General features: G+C 45.3%; 1 protein-coding gene across 1 annotated transcript in view; it reads right to left on the bottom strand.

Moving 5' to 3' along the window:
* The window catches only part of LOC125946751 (uncharacterized), a 51262-nt gene extending 35899 nt beyond the window's left edge, over window positions 1-15363 (bottom strand). Inside the window, exons 1-2 of the mRNA XM_049670705.1 lie at window positions 15210-15363; window positions 739-808 (exon numbers count right to left, since the gene is read on the bottom strand). Coding sequence (XP_049526662.1) covers window positions 739-808; window positions 15210-15239 — 100 coding nt within the window. The 5' untranslated portion in view covers window positions 15240-15363. The remainder of the gene's footprint in view (window positions 1-738; window positions 809-15209) is intronic.
* Window positions 15364-20191: the final 4828 nt, after the last annotated feature.

The following is a 20191-nucleotide window of genomic DNA, read 5'->3' as shown; positions in this document are numbered from 1 at the left end:
TTGCGCACGATATGGCTTGAGTGCGCGATCGCTTTCGTATGCTCCAGCTTAGCCGTGTTACGTAGTGCGTACCGTCTTTGTTCTGCACCAACTCGGCCGACGGATAGCCCCAACATCTAAATTACGCATTTCAAAGCGCTATCAATAACTCATTACGAAGCGAAGTCTGTCAAGGCGTCTAACTAGGCGAGGCCAGGAGTGAGCGCGCGCTGGCAAGTGTGCGCGTTGGTTGACCTTAAGTTTCACTTCGTTGGAGGCTAGTTGAGTGCTCAAAACAAGTCAAAATTACCGAGACCCGACGGCTATATGACTCCCATAAGCAGGGCGTCCAAAGTTTAATTCCTATGCGTGTGGCCACTGCAGAGCATGAAAAAACGATAGTCGGCTTCTTCTGGAAGTACGTCATTATTATCGAAATTCCAAAGGAGATTTTCGCTTACTTCAGCCTGTTCAATAAACTGCGTCGATAAATATGTACAGTAACAGCAAGAAGTACAGTGATCCAAACAGCCTTCTTGATTAATGTCATCTATTGGCCCATTAAAGCCGCGTATGGAAATCTGGTATTTTATGAAATAAAACGTCCCGAAAAGAGAGCGTTTCAGAAAACGGTGACTTCACGCTCCAATTGCGAGCTCCAAGCGTCGCGCACGACAGCAAAATTTGGCTGAAATTTAACGTCGAAATATTTGACGTTCTGATATCTGTACAAATATACAAGACAGAGCGTGTACTTACTTAAGATTGTGCTAGAAAGAATGATCATCACCAGAAATGCCAAAGTGTGGTAGAATTCAGGCCTGCGTGGCTGTAAAGAAAACAGTATCGTTGGTAAAATACGCTTCGACCAGAGGAGGTGAAGCACATAACCGAGGTTACTGTGAGGCCTGCTCCGCAGCGTAGGATATTATGAATATCTGCACATGCAGACTGGCCACCAGCGGAAACAGACCTACCAACGTTAAACCGGAGCATTATTGTTTTGAAAGTTTCTTTGAGTATTTATTAGACGCTTTCTAGGCCAATCCCTCCGAACTTTGATGACCGCGGCTGCTGCGGCTGCTTTTCTGCCGAAAAGCACACACAGAGGACAGCAATCATGTAACAAATTGGCTTATGGATAGCCCCGTCTGTACTACAGCTACAGGTGTGCTGGCAACCGAATGTGTTCTCCAAGGAAATATGCTGAGTTAAACAACAAATGTTACCTGAGTATCATCAGTGCGACGGATATGCGCTTTCAAGCCTATAATCACCTTATTATATCAAAGCTTTCTATGCCTTCTTTCCAGCATGTCGGTTACTCTCTGCTCGGTCGGTTTTTTGTCAAGTAGGGCGAGCCGCGCCGGGATATAAAGGAATAGTAAGTTGGGCTGATCCTAAGAGACGGTCTAATGGAAATTAAAGCGATCACGGAATCAGTATAAACCATGGTCGCCTGGATCACGTGGGTCATTTGTTAATTTGCCGCGCAGGCACCTAATGGCGGCGCTGCAAGAAACGTTGGAGGAGATAAACAGCTCTAAAGCTTTCTTTTCGAACTGTCTCGGACTTTCCCGACCATTACGGCTGGCTGCTGCTGCTGCTGCTGCTGCTGCTGCTGCTGCTGCTGCTGCTGCTGCTGCTGCTGCTGCTGCTGCTGCTGCTGCTGCTGCTGCTGCTGCTGCTGTTTTACCGAAAAGCTGAGACATTATAAAAGACGTTGAACCACGTGCGCGACTGGGGGATCGATACTCTGCCCCCTAGCACTGCAGCCCGACGCATTAACCTTTATAGAAGTAACCGACTTTCGATAGAAATATCTCAAGGATACTTCTATCATGCTAACGCCAACAACTATTTGAGATGATCAGCGCGCATGTCACATTGCTTAGCACAGGCACGCGAGAGCATATGCGCACGCGCCACTTTCCTTTCCACCAGAGACGCAGACAGTAAATGAGAAAAGTTAAATAATTTCATTAAGCGCTTCACGAAACCTTCGCTTCTTATAGTCCTTTCAGTCACGGCGTCCACATTTGTGGACGCGACCTATTTTTGCCATTTCTGCAGGTGCCGTGGTAGCAATGAATAGAGCCCAAAGATTAGGCTTAGGGTAAATTGAACATCCTGCTAACCTAAATTACTTCCATTTTACTTGTGAGTGACACGTATCGTTACAGAGTACTGCTTTGGTGAAGGCACTACCATGTTTTACGGGACGTTTGACCTGGGGCATGTCGGTAGCAACCTCGAAATATTTTTTTTCTTTCTGGAAATCCTTGCGGGAAATAAATAACTTGTGCATGGGATTGGAGCGGGTGGTTGAATCATTTTTTTGAAGAAGCGCAGCACGACTGACTTTTCAATATTCAAATATTTAGTTACTCTATAATTATGATGACTCATCATAAAATGCACAGAGTCGTCCTACCACCTTGATTTGCTTTCAGTGAAGTCTCAAGTAGCCTGCATAACACTGCTTAAGTTTCACACAGGTATTGACAGTCGATCATAATTCGTGACTGAAGGCGATAGATTACAGGATGTGCGCTGCATCTGCACTTAAGTGGGAAGAATCTCCCATACCTCTTCACTTTCACGTTGTCTTACATTTACTCTCCAGTTGCCTCGTTTCCTGAAAATGTTCTGTATGTTTTGCTTAGTGGCTTTCCAAGGGTCATATTAACCACTGCCTCGAAATTGGTAGTTATTTTTTTGCATTATTTTCTTCTCTTCGGTGTTTGCACAGCCAATTCTTGTGCGCTTTACGAGCATTGTACGCTATCTTCTTATCCGATAGCGCATTTAACGCCTAGAGCCGCTTCTAAACATCTCTTTCGTTAGAATAGCAAGACTTCCGCCTCGCTAGCCGGGATTGACGTCGAAATGCACTACGGTGCGTATTTTTCCCTCCTGTTTGTGACGGTTTCTAGCTATCACACTCGATGACTGGAAGTATGCGCGTAGGATGAGCAGCGCTGTACGTATTTTACCCACGGTATTCTGAATGCAGTACGAACCTTTGCGGAACGTGGTTGCGGAAGCGCATTCTCCTGAAATATCCGCCATTCCGCCTTATCGTTAGGGCAGAAAATTGAATCGTTCGCGCGTACGTCCAACATAGCTTTACACACTTCAATTAGTATTTACAATCAGTGACTATTCGATGCGAAGACTGAATTGAATAGGACGAAAGACCGTTCGTTATTTGAAAGCATGAAATATCTCACGCCCCTACTAAATAGAATATATAAATTAAAGGAAGCAGAGGCGTATTCACCAACGTCCAGTAGACAAGTTTCATGATGATAGTCATGTTGCGGGTGACTTCAGTGCGAAGGGGGTGAAAAGATAATATGGATAACTAAAACTGGGAAATCAGTAGGGCATGGACTTTATTGGCAGCGAAGATGTTATGCTGGAAACGTTCGCGACCAATAAGCAAATGCAACAATCTATAAATTTGTCGCAAAACTCCGCATGGGAAAGTGGACATGGAAAAGCCGCATACCAAGGAACAAAAAGCAAAATAAAGTACAAACGGTGGGCCAACGCTAGCATTTTCAGTAGGTAGAGGTATTTCGTAGGATATAGGGTAGTGATCAAATGTAAGTAAGACCCATGGTGGTCCCAAATCTATATAAATGACGAGGTGCAGTATTAAAATGTGTAGGCCAGTCTAGTAGCAGTCAGGCAAACAAATGGCGAATTCAGGCTAACGCTCGAAAATGCATACGAGGATTTACAACTGTGGGTTTCCTAGAGCATAGAGGTAACAACACAAAAAACATTGAACATCATCTCGGAGCCCACATCTGAATTGAGAGGCGTTGAGACGAAAGCATGAAATGGCCAACTGAGTGAAAAAGCTGGCGTCTGTAGCAGCGAAACGGCACCTAAATTCCCATTGGCCTCGACGCCACGTGACAAGCGCGCCTCGATGGAGCAGAGCTGGCGGATAGGAACACCTGTTGCTCCGCTGGCGCGCCAGGTGTTGCGTGAGGAGAGAGGGCGTCACCGCGACACCACGTCACCAGCGCGCCTCGACGGAGCCGATACGGCGACGCGACGCGTCTGGGCGAGACGGAGACGGGTTTGAGGCAGTCGCGTGACGCGCGCGTGCGGGTGTCTCCGTCTCGCTCTTGGAAGCCGTCGCGCGGTCCGTATCTCTGTCTCTCTCTCACCCCCAGTGGGCTTAGCTGCTGCTGCTTCCATGGTCTCTCGTCGAGCAGGACGTCGGTGGTATACGGCATGCCTGATTTCTCAGCAATATCGTTCAAATGATTCAGGTCTACAGGCAACAAGCTAACGTAGAAAATGTGAAACAAAGAAATATAACACGCACCAATTTATTCGCAAAACTTGATAACATACCCCACAACAAAAACTTTGAGTATATACGCTTAAGCTTCGCCTTTAAGAGTGGGACGCGATAGCGTTATTGGACGCCTTTGACGCCGACACCGACACCTTATTTTCTGCGACATGGGGCCCGATCAAAATTTAGAAAGGCTCGGTTTTCAACATTCACCTCAATGTTGCCTACAACACAAGTGCAGCGAAACAACATTAGAATTGGAGGACGCTTTAGCTTCGCCTTTAAGAGTGGAACGCGATAGCATTCAAAGATCCCTGGGTGCTTATCAGGATTTTCTCACGTATATTCAAAATACAATCCAACGCTATCCCGTCTATGGTTGCTGTTGAGTCCCACTTTATTATTTTTTCTGAGGAATTTTAACTTGAGAAATTCAATTTTTGTTCACTAACGCCTTGCGCCACGCAAGGGACCCGCCCGGTCGGGGTGGTTCAGGAGAATGTGGTTCGGCATAATTATTTCCGCCAGACGCCGATGCTTACGGCGACGCCGACACCGACGCCGATGCCAGATTTTTAGCGATACGGGGCCCTTAGCGTAAAACTGGAAAAGATTACTCGCAGCGCGATACTCGGAAGACAGCTCGGCGGCGTTCAATTGGACAATAATGCTTTCGCATTCACAACTCATAAGAATATGTGCTTAGGTGTCCTCGGATTTTTGCAAAACAGGGGAAAACATGGGAATGATGCGCTATACCACAAGAAACTTCAGGATAAAATGACCGCATATCGACGCCGTGAATCCAAGAATTAAGGTCAAATTGCGTGAAATTTCGAAACTTATTATCCCGTTTAATATATGTGATGTTATAACAAATGAAATAATGAGCCACGAGCAAAGGGCTCCGAAACCATAAAATCAGAACAAAAGGTAGGCATTGCTGCAACTTGTATGCTTTCAAAAACAAACAAGCAAGTCATCGGCTATCGGGACGGTGCAATAAAAGTCACACAAGAATGTTATTCCGCATTATATGCAGTATCGGGAAGAAAAAATGATGCAGCAGCCACGCACACGTATTTATAAAAAATAATAAAACACAACATAAAAACATTCTGATGAAGTCCTGAGGTCTGTGGAAGATCTGTCTAGTAGTAAGATCGGATGCTATTTGAAATGGCGGTCATTCTAATACAGGCAGTCGAGCAGCTTCCAAGAATTTGTACGCAAGGCCTGATGACAAGTGCACGAAACATTTATAGGATAAAAATACACTAATTATCAATGAGAAACGATATGCTATATACTTCATCAATATGTACCCTTTAGCACGATTTCGGCAGTATTTATTTAAATGAGAAGAAATGGAACCGAGGTTCTCGATTTTTATTAATCATATCATGAGGATAGGATAGGAATAAACTTTATTTGTCCATCATGAGAAGCCAACAAACAATGACACCAAGGACAACATAGGGGAAATCACTTTTACTTACTAATTGAATTAAATAAATGATAAATTAATGAAAATAATAACAAAAACAAACAGCCACAGGTGGGGAACGAACCCACGTCTTCGCATTACGCGTCCCATGCTCTCACCATTGAGCTACAGGCGGCGCCGTTTTCCCGTGCACTTTCTGGGGTATTTATGTCGTACAACTAGAACTCTGGGAGTGTTAGCCAGCGCCACCACTCACAAACCGTTAGAATTTCTCCTATGTTGTCCTTGGTGTCGTTGTTTGTTGGCTTCTTATGATATATATATATATATATATATATATATATATATATTATGTGCACTAAGGTAGCTTCAAGAACAATCAGCGCGACACGGGGCCACTCCCTTAGTATTACGAGAAAATTGTGCCGGTATGAGACTATTATCATTTCGGCGCAAAGTCAAATATTATCCTTTCTGATGTCACTTACAAACAATGCATTACTGAAGTCTCGAACAATGCTTTGCAGTAAAAAGTAAACAATAATTTGCTTTTTGTTCTTACTTTTGCACATCGCCTATTCACGAGGGATAAGATAACTGCGGCGTCTATACAGCACAGAGTCAGTAATATAGGCGTTTTAACACCACATTACAGTACTGGTGGCCTCAATGAATAATGCACTTCTTAATGCGCACATCATTGCAAAAGTAGACGGAGAGAGAGGGGTTTACGCACACAGTGCATTTCTGGAAGCCTCCATGCGTGAAGGAACATCTAAGCATTCAATAAAAGCATTTTTAATTAATGTCTAGGTAAATCTACGGATTCCTGTATTGAAACAGCATAATTGTACTGCATTATCAAGCAAATGCCCGTCTTCGAGGAAAGTTCAGCAAAACTTTTCTACCAATGCGCACGTTACCCGATGCAAGCTTCTACCGCCTGCGGAAAATTTTGGTGGGTGGAAAACGTTTTTTTTCTTCGTGAGCGGAGATAACAGTGCTCATAAATTTCCAGCATGCAATCAAAAATTTAAGTCCACCCAAATGTACCAGGAAGCTAGAAAGGAAACTGATATGAGTTTCTCGTAAATAACTTCGCAGTAGAGCAAAACATTCATCCTGTTAGGTTATTGGAACCCGGGACCATGCGGTCGCTCTACCATCTGAGGTGACTTAGAGGTTACAGAGTGCAGCACGAGGGCGAACAGCTCAACACACGGGGACACTGCGTATGACGAATTAGTTCTGCAGAATTCCGCAAATAAAAGGAATGTTCACAAAAAAAGTTGTCGCAGTTTCACCTGAAAGGTGAAGCATCAATTGCGATAGCAAATTTGTAGAGAGATATACGGAGTAATGATATTAGCTTTATCAGCTGTATAAACTTGGACATGCAGCAGCACCGGCAACGCGCCGAACTGTTGTCGACGCCGTCGGCATTTTGCCCGCGTTCGCTCAAAATGCGTGCGGCGTTGGTGACTGTTGCCGGAGCCTCTGATATAAATAGGCACTCGGTGCCGCAGCTAAACGTCGCCTCCCTTCCCTCCCCCTTCCCCCCCTCCCCCACGGCCTCTCGCGCATCGGAAGAAGGCGCGTTTGCTCTACATATATGGTGATTGTAAAGGAGGAAAGAGACGCCTACTTCTGCAGCCCTTAAGGAAGCACGGCGCAGAACGCGCGTTTGTTCTCCGCCGTGCGTTCACTCCCCGTGAAAGAGCGCGTCCCTCGCGCCCTTTCACTCGCACCTACAGCGTTCGGCGGCGCGCGGCCACGATTTCATCTCCATTGACGTCATACGGAACCTCACGGCGACGGCGACGGCGACGCCGACGGCGACGGCGACGCCGACGGCAGAAATCTGCTTTTGAGTGTCCATATAATTGCTATCGCAATAAAACGTTTTATTGCGATAGCAATTATATGGACACTCCAAAGCAGATTTCTGCCGTCGGCGTCGCCGTCGCCGTCGCCGTGAGGTTCTGTATGACGTCAATGGAGATGAAATCGTCGCCGCGCTCCGCCGAACGCTGTATGTGCGAGTGAAAGGGCGCGAGGGACGCGCGCTTTCACGGGGAGTGAACCCACGGCGGAGAACAAACGCGCGTTCTGCGCCGTGCTCCCTTAAGGGCTGCAGAAGTAGGCGTCTCTTTCCTCCTTTACAATCACCATATATGTAGAGCCATAGCCTCCTAAGGAGGCTGTGGTAGAGCAAACGCGCCTTCTTCCGACGCACGAAAGGCCGGGGGGGGGGGAGGGGGAGGGAAGAGAAGCGACGTTTAGCTGCGGCACCAAGTGCCTATTTATATCAGAGACTCCGGCAACAGTCACCAACGCCGCACGCATTTTGTGCGAACGCGGGCAAAACGCCGACGGCGTCGACAACAGTTCTGCGCGTTGCCGGTGCTGCTGCATATGTCCAAGTTTATACAGCTGATAAAGCTGCTATCATTACTCCGTATAGCTCTCTACAAATTTGCTATCGCCATTGATGCTTCGCCTTTCAGTTGAAACTGTGACAACTTTTTTCCTCTATACCGTATTTATGATGAAGCTACAAAGGAAAGCCATACGCATTTCTCTGAACAAGCTTCGCAGTTGCGGAAAATTCGTCCTGCTTCGTGGATGAATTGAAACTCGTGACCAATGCCTGCCGGGGCGGTCACCGTACCATCTTGGTAGGACCCTGTAATGCAACTGCTTTAGAGGCCTCGGTATAGCGTGGCGTTTCTTGTTAGAGAGTTTCATGGCCGTGCTGTTAGGTCTGGGGGTCGGTTGCGCGCTCCCTGCTAGTTGGAAGCCGCAACGGGGTAGTCCTGTCTCGTAAGCTGGTCCTGGGAAGAGTCAGGCATATGTTTATGGTCCAGAGGTGCCTAAACCGTGAGCTCCATTGCGTGTACGTGTAATCCAGCCAGGGTAGAGCAGCGTCCTCTGGATGATAGCGTTCTATTCCTTCACAGTGTGTGCTACGGCCAATATGCGGGTGGCTTTGGATGGCTCCCCGGCTAATGCTGTCTGTCCGGAGTCGGATGCCCGTGGCAGCACTTAGGGGGCAGAGAGAGGAAACTGTTTCTTCACATGGCACCCGGAAAGTTAACCGCAGGCTACCAACGCCCTCTTGCATTGCCTGTGCAGCGAGATGTGCCATGGCGAGCAAATCCGGAATCCGCCGCCCTAGAGCAGTGGAGGACTGCCGGCTGTAGAAGAGCAGCCGGCCTTCTGAAACCGCACTTGGCCATACTGTGATGGTGCTGTAGAGCTTAAGGCGAACCACACCGTTGCATTTGTGATCTCGCTTTGTAAGTTGTCGACGTAACACTGGGATATTCCGGGCCTGTGGTCTATCAGGGCGCACGCGCACTTAGAAATTGGGGAAGCCTGCCGGCACAACTTTGTGGGGAGCTTTCTCGCGTGAAATCTCAGCAGAAGGCCGCATGCGTTTCCTATGTAGCTTCATGCTACATTATAGTTAATGACATTGTTTTCCTTTCATGAACATTTCCCCACCTGCGGGATTCCCCGGAACTTATTTGCGGGCTTTCCGGTATACTGAAGTAAAAGTCGGAAAATACACGACGTAAATTTCGAAAGTCGGAAGATTATGTCGGAAGAATATGAAAAGGCATTCGATTTAGTGGAGCTACCAGCAGTCACAGAGGCACTGCGTAATCAAGGAGTACAGGAAGCATAGCTGAATATCTTGGAAAATATCTACAAAGATTCCAGAGCTACCTTGATTCTCCACAAGAAAAGTAGAAAGTTACCGATCAAGAAAGAGCTCAGGAAAGGAGACATAATTTCTCCAATGCTATTCACTGCATGCTTAGTAGAAGTATTCAAGCTCTTAGACTGGGAAGCCTTAGGAGTGAGGATCAATGGCGAACATCTCAGCAACCTTCCGTTTGCAGATGACATTGTCCTATTCAGCAACAATGGGGATGAATTACAACAAATGATTGAGGACCTCAACCGAGAGAGTAGAAGAGTGGGGTGGAAGATTAATATGCAGAAGACAAAGACAATGTTCAATAACCTGGCAAGAGGACAAGAATTCATAATCACCAGTCAGCCTCTAGAGTCTGTAAAGAGTACGTTTATCTAGGTCGATTACTCACAGGGGACCCTGTTCAAGAGACAGAAATTTACAGAAGAATAAAATTGGGTTACAGTGCAAACGGCAGGCATTGCCAAATCCTAACTGGGAGCTTACCACTGCCGTTGAAAAGAAAAGTGTACAATCACTGCATTCTACCGGTGCTAACATATGGGGCAGAAACTTGGAAGCTAAGAAAGAAGCTTGAGAGCGACTTAAGGACTGCACAAAAAGCCAGTGATGGAACGAAATATCTTGGCGTAACGTTAAGAAACATAAAGAGTGCGGTGTGGATAATTGAGAAAACGGGGATAGCCGATATTCTAATTGACATTAAGAAAAAAATGGAGTTGGGTAGGCCATGTAAGGCGTAGGGTAGATAACCGATGGACTATTAGATTTACAGAATGGGTGCGAAGTGAAGGGAAGCGCAGTTGAGGACGGCAGAAAACTAGGTGGGGTGATGAATTTAGGAAATTAGCAGGTAGAAATTTGAATCCGCTAGCGCAACGGGGGGTAACTGGAGATCGCAGGGAGAAGCATTCGTCCTGCAGTGGACATAATAGGCGGATGATGATGACACATCGGAAGATAGCGTGGTAACACTATGACTTGTTGTTGGGCTGGTTAGTGCATGCTACTTCAACTGAATTAGATGCACAGCATCACAGGAAAAAAAATCGTGCCGTTGGTTTTTTTTCCTCGGACGCCGTGCATCTAATTACTTTAGGTATGTTATTGCTATGTTGAGCTTAGCCTGTAGGAAAAAAAAAGGATATATAAGGTAAAGGCTGTTGCCAACAACATATAAATTGTAAAACTTAGAGGGTTCCGCCTTCATGTTTGAGGTTTATTTTCTCTACTTAGTGACGTTTTTCAGCATACTTACTCTCCGTAACAGGGCAATGGTACAAAACTTTTATAGGGCTAAAACTAGAGGCTAAAAGCTTCGCTATAAAGCTGTATTTAAACGCATTGAGGCGGTGATGAAAAGAAGATGTGTTCAATTCATGGTGGTGTCTGGTGGATGTAGATCTAGTGGGTGGGATGTGGCTGCTAAGTAGAGAAACTCGTGGAGAGTCCGAACATGAAAAAAGCTTCAAGGATTCGGCGTGACGACAGGAAGAAATAGTAGCAAGCTGCAGAGTGTGAAGATGAAAACTAGGTAAAAAATACCAGTCGTATCGACTCTAAATGAAGCGTACAGCCTTCTTTTGAAAAGACCTAATGTTGCCGATATCATATTTGTTATGTGGCCTTTATTGAACCCAGCCAAGAAATCTGATATCGACAACACAATCCCGGCCACGGCGAACGCATTTCGATGGAGGCGAAATTCAAAAATGCCTGTGTCCCGATCATTCGAGGTACGGTAAAGATTCTCTGGTAGTAAAATTAATCCGGAGTCCTTCACTACGGCCTCCCTCATAATCAAATCGTGGTTTTGGCCAGCGAAAGCCCAGAATTCAAGCTTTCCCAGAGCGTGGTTGCACATCTGTTCAATGTGATGAGACTAAGACAAATGTTTCGAGAATATAAGACCAGGGTATTTATACTGCGACACTTTTTCGATAGGAAAACCAGTAAAAAAACAGGTGAAAGAAGATAGAAAAGAGCGAAAGAAATGAGATAGAAACAGTTTTTTTCGGAAGTTAATTTGCATCTGCCAAGTGTCACACCAAGAGTGAAACGATGCAAATGAATTGTTAAGCATGTCGGTACCATTTGGAGTTTTAATCGTATGGCACAGAACAGGATCATCAGTGTACATGCGCATTTTATATATATCATATATCATATATATATATATATATATATATATAAATGGAAACGGGCGGACCTTGAGGCATGCCAGATGTTAGACTGGGAACAGAGGATTGGAACTATTTGAAGAGTACGTATTGAGACCGATTAGCGAGAGAACAAGCAATCCAGTTAACTAATGCATGGCTGTCGAGTATAATGTACAGCTGTTTCAGCAGTTTATAGAGTGTGTAAGAGTGTCAAATGCTTTCAGTAAATCTATAAATATCGAGTCATTTTGATCATCTATGTCTAGAGCCTGGATGATATCATGAGTGAGTTCCTTAAGTTAGGTAATGGTGCTAAAATCGCGTAAGCCATGTTGATCATCAGATAACATATATTTGTCTCTAGAAACTCGATCACATGTTTGTATATTATGCGTTCTAGTATTTTACATAAATCAGATGCAAGAGAGAGGGGTGTATAATTCAATAAAGACAGTTTGTTCCCGGATTTGTGCAGTGAAAGAGTTTTAGCTGATTTCCAGGCTGAATGGACGGCAAACGTTGAAATAAATGTCTAGAATGTATTACTTTAATAACGACTAGTCCATTATGACCATTTAGTGAGTAATGCATTGTCTATATTGTAGAGATTACCTTTCATTGTGGAATCTAGATTAAAAATCAAATTTTACAAAGCCTGGTTTCAAACAACATTAACTTTATTAGAACTTTGTTTCTGTTGAGTAAAAGGAAGAACTACGAACTTATCAGGTGTAAAACAGATTAAAAGTAAGTGTTAAATGCATAGCAATAATGCAAGTATGGTGTGTAACTATGTTATTTATTGCATAGTAATCATTGGTAGATTCTTTAGGCAGCACAGCACTCCAGAACCTTGGTGGATTATGTTTCAGCAAATCCGGAAGTGTGACTTGGAAATAAAAATCATGTGCTGCGTTAGTTTTACTTAGAAGCTTACTTAAAAGTTTCGAAGCAGTTACTTTAGAGCAAGAAACTGAGCTGTACGAACAGTATCACGAACACGTTTAGCACGCCGCAAGCGACCAACTCGGCACGAAAAACGTAAAACTTCCTGAGTAATTCATGGCCGCTGTAGATTTGTCTTTCTTTTAACAGGACAGAGCGCATATTGCACATTTTGACAAGATCACTGAAAAATTCGGTCAAAGCATGGACGTCATCGGAAAGACAAATCACTTCATATTGACTCAAAGAAGCGCTAAGTGCATCAAATGTACCAACATCATCAGCATCGCTTATATTGCAAAAATAGTCTAAACATATCGAGCTTTTGGTACAGGACAAGAAAGGGATGCAAAAGCCCCCATACGATTGGATATAGCATCAAAAAGAATACATTCCCAACCATAATCACAGACCCGAGGGCTAAAAATATTAGGGGGGGGGGGAGGTATTCTGTGAGACCCCACCTAGTGAACTGTCCATTTCGGCTGTCGCTGATTGGCTGCATCTGCACGAGTGAGGAGAAGACAGGTGCCCCCAGTCAGTCTCCTTCTCGCTCGTGCAGCTGCAGCCAATCAGCGGCAGCCGAAATGGACAGTCCTCTAGGTGAACTCTTACAGACTACCTCCTCAGATCTAAAATCACTATATCTCTTGCGATATCACTAACTATTTGCTTTCAAGCGGAGGTCAATGAAAAGTTTTATCATTCTCTGTGCAATCGAGAATCATGGCCTACCAATGATAACGACGGTCAGTGTATATCGGGAGCACTAAAGTTGCCCCAACGTGTTAGATTTAGGGCATGTGGCCCACTTTCTTGCATGAATCCATTTAAGAAGACCAAAGGGTCCGCAGACAAGCTAAGTAGCCGGTAATAGACACCACCAATAAAAGTCATCCACTCAAAATAAACTTCACACCGAAACGAGTCTGAGATGGGACATCTAGTAGACAGAACTTCAAGTGAAAGCGCAAATACAAAGCAACGTCACCGCCTCTACCCTCAGTTCAGTCGGTTCTTATAACAATGAAACCTAGTAGCGATACTTCAGCCTTGCAAATATACTAACTTAACCACGTTTGCGCGATTCCAGTGATGTGTGGAAGTAGGACAAAGTTGATGACAAGTAGTCAGGGAATTTGCTGACCAAACTTCGTGCAAGAATATTTAAAATACGGAGGTGGTTGTCAGGGAAGCCATGGGGACGTCATCGAGGGTTAGAAATCGTAGCTGAAGGAGACGTCCTGCTGTCAGGACTATGACACTTCACAATCGTGTTAGTACGCTCATCCCAGTTGTGGCGCACGTTATCGATAAACACGTGGTCTTATATTCTGCGCACAGACGAAGCACTGTACGTGAAAATTCCTATTGCCTCCCATAACTTTCGTCTAAAAGATCGTACGTTATCTGAAAAGTCTTCAGATATGAGTAGACCCGAGCCCTTCAGCTTAAATGTGTTTTGAAGAATAGGAGCTTTCTCGCGGAAATCAAGAAGATTCAAAGTAATAGGGTTGCTACTGCCTGTATCATCATACAGGCAGTAGCCTATATTTATGTCCACTGCAGGACGAAGGCCTCTCCCTCTGATCTTCAATTACCCCTGTATTGCGCTAGCTGATTCCAACTTGCGCCTGAAACTTCCTGTATAACGTCTACCAATTCTGTGACATCTTTCTATTAGAGGGCGGTGCCCGTGACTGCAGCAGGCACATCTGGCGGCGGCTCGGCAGCTTTCGGCCTGCCATGCCCCGGCAAGTGTGGAGGCGCAGCTTGGCCGTGTCGTCACCGGGGAGATAAAGCTAGGAACCGCCGAGACGGCACCAGAACTCTCGTTGAATCTGTGGCGAGTACATGTAGCTTTGACATGGGACGGCCAAAGAAGATCCGCACACCCGAAGAGGAAGCCGCTCGTCTTGAAGCCCATCGCGCGGCCAAGCGAGAATCTGCACGTCGGCGGTGAGCCAATTTGGAATACCGTGCCTAGAAGTACTTAGCATTTCCGAGCAAAACTTAGGCAAGCCTAGTAAAACCTGCAAGAAAAGCTAGGTCGATCACCAGCTCTGCTGTTTACTCCAGCCTTGCAACACTAGTGCGCGCTGCCTGCGTTTTTTTAGATATACTTAGTGCTAGATGACTCAAGAGCAGAGAGACATGACTCGACAGCTTCGAATCCCAAACTGACAGAAGAACGAAGTTCAGCAATGTCCTGGGTTAGGTTATTTTGACCAGCGAGTATTTGCGAAAACAAAGCAGCAACTGAAAGTTCGCCATCCGATGATGCCAAGTCATTCTCGCAACCGCCTGCATTCACACCATACACCATTCCCCTTCCGACAACCCAGGGTACCAGGTCATAACACTGATTCAGGCTGACTTCACAGCTTTTGTCTCATAATAAATAGACGCAGGCAATCTTGAGCTAGAGCAACCATTTCCACCTGATCTACCCTTGGATCCCCTGGGGTCGAGGTTTACCGCTACGCCTCCGCTCAAGCACAAACAACTCACGCAGTACACGAGTTGACCATAAACGGGCACATATACAGAAACAATGGTACGTAGGCAAGTAAACAGCAGAAACTAATCGTTATCTTAACGGGTACAATAGGCGTTGCGAAAGTAGCGTACCTTCACAATAAAGAAGTATTGCGTGAGCATTTTGCCGCTGCTGCTGTCGCTTTGTCTCCTGAAGCTGCATTGCTGCCGGGAGCCCTTTATATCCACCGCTGATGACGTCACGAAGCTGGCCTTGTCAAGGATTCGTCAACCAGGTAAAGGCAGAAAAAAACAGGAAGGGCAGACTGTACGCTGCTAAGGTTAGTTAGTTAATTCAGGTTTAATGGCGCAAAAGTGACAACCTTAGGCAAGGTACTGTTGCCAAGGGTGGCACGGGCTTCATTTAAATTTACAGTGGGCGAGGCGAAAGCAGCAGCGGTACAATGCCCACGCGATGCTTCTCTATTGTGGAGCTTTCTGCCATCTATAGTGTATTCTATAGTGGCTGTTAAGGGGATCCACGTGTATATTTATAGCTGTTGACGCATCCCGGGACGCAACGCTGTCCAACTAGTGCGCCGAAGAATACACTATAGATGGCAGAAAGCTCCATAATAAAGAAGCATCGCGTGGGCATTGTACCGCTGCTGCTTTCGCCTCGCCCACTGTAAATGTAAATGAAGCCCGTGCCACCCTTGGCAACAGTACCTTGCCTAAGGTTATTGTTTGTGGTTAGGCACGCCAGTTGATATCATGCTCAGTATCAGTACAATACCTAACTGGACGTTTAGCATTCAAGTGACCTGCTGTAAAACACAACTAGCTAACAACTGTTACGGCCTCCTTCACAGCACGGAGGCAGATAACTAAAAAAAAAAAGTGGATAATGTAGCTGCATGGAAGTGTATGCTTGTTTGAATGCTATTCTTGATTATGCATGCTAAAATCACATATCTGAAAAGGTGTTGGTAAAGCAAGCAATTTTACCTTTGTTACAATTAGCTATCTGCATGTCACATAACTGCTGCAATATTGTGAATGTTTGATGTTTTCTGAATACTATGGTAACTGGTCTGGGTAAGCTAATACAAAAAAAAAATGTGGTTGATCCCTCTTATATAGGAATCGGTATAGAACACGAAAGTGAAACGTGTCTTCACAGAAGTAGTGTAATGTTTATTGCACATTGATATATAATGTCTATTGGTGTTTTGTGGCTAAAGCGCCCTTAGGCGTTGATGCACCCACGCTGACGCCTGGCGGCACGTCTCCTCCATCACGACTACCAACGTCGATGACCATGAGCAACCGTCGTGCATATGGAAGCTGCACTACGCTGCACACGCTAGCACAACGCGAAAGACGAAGCACGTAACTGACACACTAATACAACGCGCAAGACAAAGCACGTAACTGAATCGTCACCGAGTCAAATCAGCGCGTACAGCGCGTCGTAATTGCAGCCTCCGCGATCAACTTCAGAAACATTTTCAGAGCCAATTGCGGAGGCCACGCTCCGCTGTGCTGAGTACGGTGAACGCCACCTAAGTGGCGTTGGTAGTGCTTCTTGATGCCAGCGTCCCTTCGAATGCTGGCATCGAGGCATCGTAGTGCTGAGACCACCGAAGCGTTCACTGTCGGTGCGCGTTAGTGTCATAATGCAGTACTTCTCTTTTCTGCTCGTAGGCGGCGGCACCGCTCCGAGCAAGAGCGCGGGTACACGGAGGAGTGTTAGATATATAAGGCGCGTCTGTGTAGCTCTCTGCAAATGCGTTTGTGGCGCAATGGGTTAAACGCTCGGCGATCAATCGTCGCGGACCGAGAGGTCGTGGGTTCGATTTCCAAATTTTGCATGTTTGTGGAACTTTTTCTTCTGGTTTCTTTCTTTGTATTATGTTCTATGACGTATTTCCGTGACGGAAATACGTCAGTGAAGTCTTGGTGGACCCCGGCATAAAACACTTTCGTGTTAAAAAATCTTATGTGGTTTAAACCTTTTCCTAATCACTGTGCAATGTTTCAATGTATTGTACAATGCCAACGCTTCCAAAAAACACCGCATATCCACGGGGTGAATGATGATGAGTGGGCGAAGCTCCGGAGGGAATCATCGGTAAACCGTGAATCTTCCGTGTAATTCGCCCAGTCTCGCCGCACTAAATCAAACGATTGACTTCCACCAATGACACGCGCCATATGTGACGTCATTCCTATTTTATAACAGCGCCCTTCATTATAATTGCACCATCTCCCGCTTAAGGGGACGCTAGCACAAACGCGTTAGAAACGTGCAGTACTCTCTAGTAAGGGGGAGAGGCCACAGCGTCTTACGCAGCCGTTTACACATGCCGGAACGTGCACCGCGTTTGCCGACGCCATCACATGACTGCTGAGAGAGTATAACCCCCGTATTCATAAACGCTTCTCGACTTGAACTTGACTTGCCACCGCCTTCAACGCGTTTCGAACGTGCTGCCCAAGGCGGTGGCAAGTCAAGTTCAAGTCTAGGAGCGTTTATGAATACGGGGGTAAGGCGGAGATGCCACAGCGTCTCACACCAGCTTCTTACACGGGCCGTAACGCGCTAGCACAAACGCGTTAGAAACGCGCAGTCTTTCGTTAATGTTGGGTATTTATTGTCATCGTGGTGCGTGTATCCATGTGCGCTTCGTGGCGTAGTCTTCCAACTACGCCACGAAGCGCACATGGATACACGCACCACGATGACAATAAATACCCAACTTCCCACTGCAGGGTAGAGCCACGGTAAGCGTTGTACTTTTGGTTCGCGCTTACAATCAGTATGATTAGTACACCTTCACCATTACGCGTCAGTAAGCTCAATGTACGGGGTTTGAGGGATAGTAGCAGGCAATATCAGGTCAAACACACGATGCAAGAAACAGACTTTGACCTGCTTGCGGTCCAGGAGACTAAGGTTAGCAGAGAGGAGGTGTCCCACAGATTGGCAACACAATTTTCTTCATGGCACAATGTATGCGTGAGCCATGTGGTGGGAACATCAGCCGGGTGTATCTTGTTTGTTAAAACTTATATTGACATTGTTGTGGAAACGCTTACAAGCTACTTGCAAGGACGTTTTTGTTTTGTGTGATCTTACTTACGGGGAGGCAAAATCGGACGTTATCCTTTTACTCGGGCGGCACACAGTTGGCGTAGTCTGTTAGCATATATATATATATATATATATATATATATATATATATATATATATATATATACTGTGTGATGTCAAAGGCCGATCTGTGCGTGAATATATTGTGGAAATAGTTGTGAAAGACGTGATGTGTGCAAAACGACTGACTGTGATGAAGATATCAATGTGGGATGCATTAGCACATATAAAACGAGTGTGATCTGCCAAATTCCTATTCAGGCTTGTGGCCAAGTTGGAAAAAAGAAAGCTTCGTGGCGTAGTGGTTAGCGCCGCGCGTTCGGATTCGAGGGGTCCCTGGTTCGATTCCGCGCTAGGGACACAACTTCCGGAGTTTTTTTTTTTCATAAGAGTAGACGTGACTACCTTCTACGACGACGACGACTACTACTACATACTACAGAGGAGGGACAGACCCACACCTTAAGAAGCTTCGCCCCTAAAAGCCAGAAGATTCCACGTCCTGTGGGAATCGATGTTATGCGAAACGACCATGACAGCACCAAGACGCAGGCGGCTCTTTCATGACCTACATGACACGCATGTCATGACATTCATGTCATGAGTCCTCAGGAGTCCCTTTAGCCACACCTAAGAGACCTTAGTCATGCTGATGACTATGACTTCGACCGTCAATCTTTAGCCTTTTCCTTCACTCAATACCACATACGAACGCATTCCATTGCTTTTTGAGTGTTTATCTTTTTCCGCTGAGTCATTCTCATTTTTACTGAGTCATGGTTATGACTATGACTTCTACCACAATCATTTAGTGTTTCCTTCGTTTAGTGCCCACGTCTTAACAGACTCCAGAGGTTTTTCACTATTAATGTTTTTTTCGCGGAGTCATTGTGATTTTTGCTAAGTCATGCTCATGGATACTTCTACCACAATACTTTAGTGTTTACTTCACATAGTACCCCCGTCAGAACCCATTTCAGTGGCTTTTGAGTGTTAATATTTTTTCGCTGAGTCGTTGTCGTGACCTACATAACACACATGTTATGACATTTATCCCATGACCTATCACTTATGTTCATCAATCATCATACACTCCTGTCATACTGTGCCAATTTTGGCACTTACCAAGTTAACGAAGCCACCATGAGAGCACCAAGACGTAGACGGCTGTTTCATGACCTACATGACACGCATGTCATGACATTCAAAAATGCTTCGCATTTAAAAGAAATACTTTGCATTTCACACATAAGAACGCAGCGGACATATCGTTTTCTCCGCAACCACTGCACCAATTTTGTTGAGGTTCGGCGCACTTGAAGGAATTGGTTTTACGAGCCAAATATTAAATGCGAAGCATTTCTTGATGAACATTTGCTACTTTGAATGTATCAATCTATCTATCTATCTATCTATCTATCTATCTAGCCACCTATGTCTTTGTGCTCTCATGGTCGTCTCGTTAACTTGGTATGTACCGAAATTGGCATACTATGACAAGAGTATAGACGAACATAAATGACATGTCATGACATGCGTGCCATGTAGGTCATGAAACAGCCGCCTACGTCTTGGTGCTCTCATGGTGGTTTCGTTAACTTGGTAAGTACCAAAATTGGCACGGTAACATTGGTAAGTACCAAATTGGATTATTCATAAATGACAATGACTCAGCGAAAAAAGATGAACACTCAAAAGCCACTGAAATGGGTTCTGACGTGGCTACTAAGTGAACGAAACACTAAAGGTTGGCGGTAGAAGTCATAGTCATGAGCATGATGTAGAAAAAATGTCAATGACTCGGTGAAAAAAGATTAACACTCAAAAGCCACTAAAATGGGTTCGGACGTGAGTACTAAGTGAAGGAAACACTAAAGGATGATGGTAGAAGTCATAATCATGGGCATGAGTCAGCAAAAATGACAATGAGTCAGCGAAAAAAAGATTAACACTCAAGAACCACTGAAGTGGGTTGTGA

This window comes from Dermacentor silvarum, chromosome 7 (assembly GCF_013339745.2).
Source record: "Dermacentor silvarum isolate Dsil-2018 chromosome 7, BIME_Dsil_1.4, whole genome shotgun sequence".
NCBI lineage: Eukaryota > Metazoa > Arthropoda > Arachnida > Ixodida > Ixodidae > Dermacentor > Dermacentor silvarum.
The sequence above is the reverse complement of the archived record's forward strand: the minus strand, read 5'-3'. Positions and strand labels throughout refer to the sequence as shown.